Source organism: Sturnus vulgaris, chromosome 9, assembly GCF_052056855.1.
Source record: "Sturnus vulgaris isolate bStuVul1 chromosome 9, bStuVul1.hap1, whole genome shotgun sequence".
NCBI classification, from domain to species: domain Eukaryota; kingdom Metazoa; phylum Chordata; class Aves; order Passeriformes; family Sturnidae; genus Sturnus; species Sturnus vulgaris.
Genome location: NC_142251.1, coordinates 30,025,592 through 30,034,959, shown reverse-complemented (window position 1 = coordinate 30,034,959; position 9,368 = coordinate 30,025,592). Strand labels below are relative to the sequence as shown.

General features: G+C 38.9%; 1 protein-coding gene across 4 annotated transcripts in view; it reads left to right on the top strand.

Annotated features, from left to right (window-relative positions):
• The window catches only part of RALGPS2 (Ral GEF with PH domain and SH3 binding motif 2), a 109,012-nt gene that overhangs the window by 74,989 nt on the left and 24,655 nt on the right, over nucleotides 1-9,368 (top strand). For all 4 annotated transcript variants that reach the window (XM_088170333.1, XM_014874766.2, XM_088170334.1 and 1 more), the window contains exons 9-13: nucleotides 1,616-1,753; nucleotides 2,704-2,794; nucleotides 5,128-5,195; nucleotides 5,855-5,990; nucleotides 6,828-6,979. In XM_088170333.1, the coding sequence (XP_088026459.1) occupies nucleotides 1,616-1,753; nucleotides 2,704-2,794; nucleotides 5,128-5,195; nucleotides 5,855-5,990; nucleotides 6,828-6,979 (585 nt within the window). The remainder of the gene's footprint in view (nucleotides 1-1,615; nucleotides 1,754-2,703; nucleotides 2,795-5,127; nucleotides 5,196-5,854; nucleotides 5,991-6,827; nucleotides 6,980-9,368) is intronic.

Below are 9,368 nucleotides of genomic sequence, written 5' to 3'. Positions count from 1 at the left end.
GTGCCAATTACATTTGAAAGAGAATTACCCTTGCATGCTTTGAAAATTATTTTAGATTTCATAGAAATGCATCCAATAGATTTAGAGAACTGCTCTTTACAGAAGACTTGTTTTTGATTTAGCTCAAAGGAAAGATCAGTACAAGTCATTCAGAGGTAATTCTATAAATACAGTGGTTTATAAAATCCTGCATAATAGTGCAGGTGCCTATTACAGGGAATTTCCTTATATATAGTTAATAAGTATGATTTACTTCCTTCAGTGGAAGACTGAGTGGGTTTGGGATTTTTAAGGCTTGTTTGCACATGGGTTAGTAAATTCGGGTTCAGGACAGCTTATGCACTCTAGGTAGCCTAGCAATTAAATGTGACTACCCAATGTTTCTGATTATCATTTCTGGTTTTTAGCAAACTGTTTCTAGTAGAACAGAAAATTGGGAGATTTAGTAGTATATCAGGTCATGTATAATACCTTTTTATTCACTTTTTTATATGTCACCTTTCAACCACAAGTATTTTAATTTGTTTCTGTGTGTGCGCACACACGTGTGTGTGTGTGTGTGTTGCTTTTGGAGGGATGCCCAGAGTTTCCCAGCTCACATTTGAGGACTGTACTTGTTAGGTGCTATACAAACACAACTGCTGTTCTTGTGAGGTTGTATTAATAGTCTTCCACCTGTAAAGCCAAAGTCCTTGTTATGATTTTGGTTGTACAAGGCTGAGAGGTGTAGTGAAATATAATTTTAAATTTTCCCTGTTACTCAGACAAGCTTCTTAAATAATATTAAAGTTTGTGTAATTTTTTAGTTGGGGTATCTGTGAAAGATGCAAGGGATGCAGACCAATTCCTTTGAACAGCAGAGTTGGTCAGGATATGCTTCACTTAGTTGAAACAAACAGGTGAAGTTCAAGAAATGGAGTTGTGGTTAGAAATAAAATAAACGTTTTATCTACATTAGTAGATAAATGCTAGTTATCTAGCATTAGTGTGTAAGGAGGAGGATTTTCCTCTGTGTGATCAGGGGATTGAAGGAACAGTAAGGTTGCAAGCAATGCAGGGGAAGAAGGCAAGTAGGGAATATGAAGTGACATGTAGGAGGCTGTAGGATCTTTGGAGCTGTGATTATTACAAACTGCAGGATTCATTCATTCCAGTCTGGGTGCCCATTTTCCCTAGTTAATCTTTCCCATGTTGCTGCAAGTTGAGCTTGAGCTTTTATTCAGCTTGAAGAGTTATGGGTATGATTTATCTTTCTATTGTATTTTAATTGCTGCATTGGAGGAATGAAGTGGTGGACTTCCTAAACAATTAATTTTGATGGTGTATTTTAGCATTATGTGTTTAGTATGCTTCATATTTGTCAAGGGAGTAGTAAATTGGTGCTGTGGAGAAGATGAGGTTTATGAGTAGCTGTGCATGTCCTTGTAATTACTTTTGGATTTCTAAAATGATTTCCCAGGTAAATTGAAAATCCTGTTCTGAGACAATGCTTTTGTCAACCTGCTTTAATGTTAGTGCAAGCAAAAATTCTTCACAATATTCTTGATGAGGGTTTTTTTTTTCTGCTCAATGAAAGACATTAAACAAAGAAACTTTTCATTCAATCTCATTTCAGGTATTTATCTGTCAGACTTGACATATATTGACTCTGCCTACCCCTCAACAGCAAGCATTCTGGAAAATGAGCAGAGAACAAATTTAATGAACAACATTCTTCGTATTATCTCAGATTTGCAGCAGTCGTGTGAATATGGTAAGCCAGAGTGTAAATATCATAGTGCTAAAGAGAAGAACTTGAGAAGCTTTAATTTTTGTCTGCTGTGATGTGATTTAAGTAAGGCTGGACCCATCTGAATGCCATTAACACCCTCCCTCATCCTCTCAGCCCAAAAGTCTGTTTATTCTAGTATTATTTATTCTAGTATTTATTATTTAAATTTAGGTATTATTTATTTGAATTTATTATTTAAATTTGGTATTATTTAAATTTATTATTTATTCTAATATTGTTGGTTAAGACAGAGCATCAGGGTGAGGAGACAGAATTAAATTGCCTTTCCCTTATATCGAGCAAACTGCAGTATATATTTTCTGATGATAAATGTGTAGTAGTACATCATACTCAAGAGTAGTTTTACTGGTATTGTATCCCTGTGTTCATAATTTTATGACTGAATTCTAAAAATAGGATTGCTTTTGGAATAGTACTTTTACTGGAGAAATAAAATACATTCAGTTTGTCTTTTGGACATTTATAGTTGTGTCCATAGATCAAGTAATGTATTTTTTATCTTCAGAGATGGTTTCCCTCACAGTCCTCTTCCCATCCTAGTGAAGTCCTAATGCTGTGTTTGTGGTGGTGGAATGTGAATTGGCACAGGACTGTGACTTCCCTGAAAGCTCAGTGTAAGGACAATGTGGGCTGTGAAGGAGTTCTCAGACAGCCCTCCATGTTCCAGTTCTGGGCCTTGGGTTTGGCCAAGGATGTTGTCTTACTTTTCCCTTACACGTGTATGGGGAGTGTCAGCTCAGTGCATGAGAATTGCTATCAAGTTCTAAAATTTCAGCATCATTAGGGTCTGTAGTTTCTGTCTCCATCTCACATAAAAAGGCAAGAGATGTGAATCTATTCAAATAGTTTCTGGGAAAAGCTTTGCTTACCAATGAGTGGCACAGTGTCAGTGAATGCTGTCTCTTTTCCAGATATTCCTATGTTGCCTCACGTCCAAAAATATCTAAACTCAGTTCAGTACATAGAAGAACTACAAAAGTTTGTAGAAGATGACAATTACAAGTAAGTACAAAATGCTATCAACTGACCATAACTTATTAGAAAATGACTTCTGTAGCTCAAAGCCTGTCACTTATGAGATTGCACTTGCACTGGGGAATTGTATCATACTATGTGGGTGTCCCTGACGGCAAGGGGTTAGAACTAGATGAGATTTAGGGTTCTTTGTGACCCCCACAATTCTGTGGTTCTATGGTCATGTGCCTCAGACACACCAGCTGCGAGCCCCTGTGTTTCCAGCAGGATGTTGTGCTCAAGGCACTTTCCCACATGCTGAATGGCAGATCTGCTTCCTTTTCTATGCCAGACTGCACCAAGGCCTTGCTTCAGTTTGATCTGCTGAGAAACACTCTGTACACGTGGCTCACCTGTAACACTGCTCTGTCATTAGGAGGAATCCTATGATTGGAGATGGCTTAAGTCATTCTTCATCAGAGTAAAACTATCTCTGCATCCAGTCCCAGATTCCTACTGAGGGTGACTTAAAGCTTTCACTTGCAGATAATACTTCATTTTATACTTTTCTCTTTGATTAGGTTATAAAGTGTGAGTAAAATGTAAGCGCTTGATTTTTGAGAGGCAAGTTCCTGTTCCTCCCAGCCTCCCACCCAAGGTTTCTACGTCCTTAATTAAAAGATTATTACTGTATTAAGTGATTTGGCATCCAGCAAAACTGCGGGATGGAAATCTCTGGCAAGAGACAGGAACTGAGGATAGGAAACACCCTAAGGCAAATCTGTTGCCTATGAAGGAAGGTTTTGTTCATTGGCTGATGTGCTCGAGGAGGTTCCCCACCCATTCCCATCCTGCCCGTCTGGGAAGTTTGTCACCTCACAGGGCTTGAATTGGTTGCTTGTGCAGCTCCCTTGGAATAGCAGGAGGGGGATGCACGCTTTAGGAACAGCTGTGCTTTGCCATTTAATAGCCCCTAACTTGGATTTACTGAAAGACAGCAAATGGGGACCCTTCAGTTTATGTCAGAGAACAGTTAACAGGACTCAGTTAACAAGAAGACCTTTGCCTTCTTTCTGAGGTTGGTAAGTTGTTCTGTGCATGTCCCTCTGGAAGCATCTAGCTTTACCTTTTTCCTGGGATGTTCTACAGCCTGATTTGGGAAGTGTCACTTGTCTATCACTGAGACTAAAGCTCTGGTGAAACATTTGAAGGAAGGAAGAAAAAAAAGCCAACAAAAACACAAGCTTCTTACGTGCAGTGTCTCCTTAGTACATTGTATCCGTGAATTCTACTCTCCACCTTCCTCTGTCTTCACTGGGTAGGACTCAGTAGCAGAGGGAATTTGCTTGCTGAAGGAGCTGCAGTCTCTTCATCCTGTACAGTCCAGGTTTTGGTAGCAGAGCAGTGACTGGAGACAATGGCACATAAATCAGAAGATGGCTGCTGTTCACAGTGTCTGGTTTTGCATCGATGGGCTTTGTACATCTCCAAGCTGAATGTTTTTATGGTCAAGGAGTGTATTTGAAGAATTGTTCTTACTGAAGAACAATTGGCTCTTCTACTCTTTATCTCCTAAGGTGTCTGTCAGCAAAAAGGTCGAAGTTAGAGAACAGTGACTGTGACTTGAATGCATGTTTTATCTTCCTAAAAGATTTTATTTTTAAAAATTAAATTATAAAATTGTAATGAATCATTGCTATACTGTCTGGGAATGGGAGAGAGAGACCTGTCAAACTTAAACTTCTCCTCAAAATTAAGTAGATGCTTTTTCAGTGTTAGTAGTTTCAAAGATTTTAGTTCTGCAAACTGTGTGGACAAGATACACTTCATCTTCCTGGAATTATCTGCTCCAATAGTCCGCCTTCTTTGTGGGCCTGCTGGAAATGGCATTAAAAAGTTACAGAAAAAGCCTGAATTATGGCTGAAATCTAGTTGATAATATATTTTCCAAAACACAAAAGAGGCTTTTGGACCAGTAAAGACAAAAGGCTTGGTGCTTGGCACACTAGTGCACTTCATATAAAAATTTAAAATATGAAGTGTTCCAAGAATAAATATTTCAGCCAAGGTGGGGAGAGAAGTTCTGTATTATTTTCATTTTTATTTTCCCAAATTTTAGCTGGAGTAGCAGTTTCATGTGTGTGGCAGCTATCCCGGGCCACTGGAGGTCCTGGTGGTCTGAACCAAAGCACTAGGCAGGAAAAATCAAGTTTGGATATAGTGTGTGCTAAAGATAACTCTGCACTGTTTGTATTACCTTCATAGTATTTCTTGCAATCACAGAATCAGGCAGCTTGCAATCATGAATTTAAAAAATTCTTCTTCACGGACTTACAATTTTATATCCTGATGAAGTAATTTTTAATGTTTCTTTAATGCAGACTTTCATTAAAGATAGAACCAGGGACCAGCACCCCTCACTCTGCTGCTTCCAGAGAAGATTTAGTAGGTAAATGCTTAATAAATGTAAGAAGACTTGAGGTTGTCATGTGCATTATTTTAGAATTGCAGACGTGGAAAATATTTACCTGAGGCTATAAAGAAGTGTGAAGTTTAAACACTGCATGTTTGCAATAAAAAGTCTAAAGGTGATCTGTAAAGAAGGAACTGAGTAATTTTTTTTTTAGATTCTTGTATGTATTGTGGCACTAAGTTGTTAATGTCATTTGGGGTGAAGAGCTATTAAATATTCATTCTTTGTTGTGTCTAGACAGAAGAGCCTTCATCTAAACTTTTCATGGCATAATATGCTTCCAAAAATGAACATTCTTCTTGGTCAATGCCAAAAGTGGTTGAAGGCAAGAGTCTGAAAATGTAGAATCAGTAAGAAGTGCCCAGTGTTGGTGTAGTGAATGCAGCCACCTTTAGGACTTGCAAAATATTTTCACTGGATGATCTGTTTGAACTAAGTGTGTTTGGTTTTAATCCTGTGCAAAACCCTGCAGTGCAGGGGGGTTAATTATCAATAGATCAATGAGTTTTATTGCAGCTATCATTTATAAAGGGAGTTTAGGCAGTTTTTGCAACTTCTCCATGATTTTCTAAGAAAACCTGACCCCTGACAGTAATTCTGAAGCAAGTTGGGAGTAATGGCTTTTTTCTTCCCAGGCTCTGAAGTCGGAGCATCTCCACAAAGTGGACGGAAAAATGCTGCAGCTGAAGGAGCTTTGCTACCACCAACCCCGTCCTCACCTCGGAACCTGATACCCCACGGACATAGGAAATGTCACAGTCTGGGATACAAGTCAGCATTTTACTTCACCTAAAAATCCTGAGGGTTTTTTTTTTTTGAAGTGATATGTCATCTCTCAATACAAAAGCTTTGCTTTGTTAAAAGTAGCATGACTTGTACCCAGTGCTTCACTTACAGAGCAGTTTGCGGCCAGGGAGCAAGCTCAGAACTATAATGCTGGTATCCCACCCAAAGAGAATTAAAATAGGAAGGCTGAAGTTTTGATGATAAGACTAGTTGATGGGTTAACCAGAATGGCTCTTTCTCAATGAGAAAACTATCACTTTTTAGTAAGTCAATGCCACTGTAATTATTTCAAATTCAAAATTATATCACTGCTTTATTGATATTTTTACAGGGAGACATCCTTTATAGACTTTCTTTGTAGACTAACTCTGTTTAGTAATGGCTTCAGGCTTTTTCCATATAAGTGTACTTCTAATAATGTCTTGATCATTATCTCATCATTTCCCTTGTCATGTCTTCAAAATGCAAGATTGTAGCTACCCAGTAATGAATAACTTCTATTATGTAAATTTACCTTTAATGAGCTGGAATGCAATGCTGCAGTTCAGTTATGTGTTATAGAAGACAAAAATAGAAAGAAAAAATAAGATTTTGAAAATAATTGTTAATGTACTCCTGACTTCCTCTTTGTTACACGAGTTCTGCGCAGTTTTAAAACTGGCAGTTGCTACCAATCATTTATTTGTGCACAATTGCTTATGGCTTGGCCATGATTTAATTTGGCTTTAGGAGCTCGGTGCACTCAATCCTGCAAGATGTTAAAGCAAGTCCTGAGACGCAGCAAAGGTGAGGTTGTAACAGTTGTGTCTTGTTGGTTTCTAGTTTCATACACAAAATGAACACGGCCGAATTTAAAAGTGCGACATTCCCCAACGCGGGACCGCGGCACCTGCTGGATGACAGCGTCATGGAGCCCCACATCCCGGCCCGAGGGCAGGCTGAGAGCTCCACCCTTTCCAGTGGAATTTCAATAGGTGGGAGCTGCAAACACACCCAAAAGCCTGGGCTTTTAATAAAGGTTTCAGCACAATTAGGTGGTGATTGTGCCTGCAGCAGTGCTGTTCTAAAATACTGCTTCTGTTGTAGAACGAATGTGAGAAGTGTAGGGGAAGGAGGGCGACTTCATTTATACAGCATGAACTGAGAAATTACAAAAAAGAAGATTGTTTTGGTTTTTTCCTATCCCTGTTAGTGATACAGCTTCTGACACTCCTCTTCCTCAATAGAGGTGGAAAAAAGTGCAGGATATGATTTTCTATTATCTTTCCCCCCCCAAAATCAATTCAAGTTTACAAAGTTTTATAGTGAGATTTCTATGTAAAATGCCATATTGTCTTGACGGTGCAAATTGCTGACCGTTTAAAGAGCATAATTTCTAAATGCTTCTGACTTTGACAGAAGATAGAAATCTAATTCTCAAATACCTCAAAATGTCAGAATCTACTAAATTTTGATAAATTATTTATCTTTATATGTTCAGGGTGGTGCTTTCTTTGAGAAGTTCTGCTTCCTGAGTTTCTTCTGTGACAAGAGGTGCTCTTTTTTCCTTTTGCACATAGATCTTTTAAGTGGAGGGATGACAGGACACAGGTGCCTCTCAAATCCACCTGTTTGCAGCTAGGGGTGACAAATTCTCTCACTGCAGTCCTTTTGTTTGATAGAATTCAATGGTGTTCAATTTTTATGCATTTATGGTGATGAAAGATCCTTGTAGTGCTTCACATTTCTTTGGATAACTGAATTTTAAAAGCAGGTTTGCTTTTTAGCCTTTGTGGAAGGAAACAAGGTCACAGATTGTCAGATGATGCTGCTTTCAGGAGCTGTACATATATTTTCTTGAGGAGAAGGCCATATGAAATTAGACCAGAGTAGTTGGTCTAAGTGAACCTGTTCACATTAGACAGCTTCCACTATTTAATGTGCATTGCCTTTCTCTGTTTCCTGCAGGTTCTTTGCTGTGGCAAAGTTTTGCTTTTCAAAGTCATCCATCAGGAATGGTGCTTCTCCTCAGCATCCAGGCAGCTTCCATTCCCAGGGCTTGCATGGTGCAGGAGAACCAAGCTGAGATGTAGCATTGCCCTTTTCTCAGGGCAATGTTTTATGGATGTTTTCTATCTAAATGCCTAAGAAACTCTCTGCAGTCGGTCCTTTTTTCCCTGGGTAAATTAATTCTATACCTCCATTAGAGCGTAGCAGGGAAGGTTTGCCAGAGCTGGCAGGCAGTTTTTCATAAGGTACAGTTGAGAACCAGTCACCATTTATATATTTTGGAGAGTATAGGATTTTCCTACTTTGTCTCCTCTCTGAATTTTTCAATTCTCTTCTCTAGCTCAAGCATGACCTGACAAGCTGGAACAAAATTGCCACTTTAGAAGACTTGTATAAATGACTTGTAAAGCAACAACCTTGGGCATTTTGTGCAAGATCAGCAGTTGTGGTTAGAAATTCCCCTCTCCCATTCTCTTTCACCTCCAGCCTCCCCATACTCACTTTTATCACTATTTTGGCAGTCCAACAGCGGTGTTATTTTTGCTGCTTGTTGATGATGAAAATTTCAACGCACAAAAAGTTTGATAGAGATGCTAGAAATAGACATGGAAGAAGAGGATAAGTTCTAGAGGGTTGCAGTATCTATTACTACAGAATTTTTGGAAATGTAAGTTGTCTGGCATTCTGTGCTGCTGCCTCGGCAGGATTTAAGGAAGTTGATTGAAGCTGCTGAGTTCCTCCATCGTGTTTGAAGTAGTCTGTTTACTCAGGACTTGGAATTAGTACAGTCACTGTAGCAGGGAGGAGGTTTATGATATTCTACAACACAGCTTCAAAAGACAGTCGGGAAAATGTCTCCTGAATGTGTGCACTGAAAGGAGTGTTATTCCTCACCTTGCCCATAAACCTGGATTTAAACCTGTTGCTCTAGAAACAGGACTACCTTTTTTACATATAAGCCTATGCAGGACTTAACTTTTCAGATAAATTAAAACATGGACAGAGTTTCTGCTATGTCAGCACCTTGAATGTGCCTTTAAAGACAACTGTAATGGTGCTTTTGATCACCATGTTTTGAGGGCTCAGAGGTGTTTAGACCTTTCCAGTCCTTTCATATTGGAGGATCTGATAGGATCTGCCTCTGTTAAATATAAAAACACCACCAATGTAATAACACTGTCAGTAGGAATCCATCAGCAAGTCTAACCTAAAACACACATTGAGGTGATGATGGACATTTTGGCTGTGATGTGCTGGGAAAGGCTGACAGTCCGTTCTGGGAATGGTGCAGAGCATGCCACAGTTTTTACATCAATGTCATTAATATTTCACATATGAAGAATATACTGAGTGGTTTTCATTGCAATGAATGAT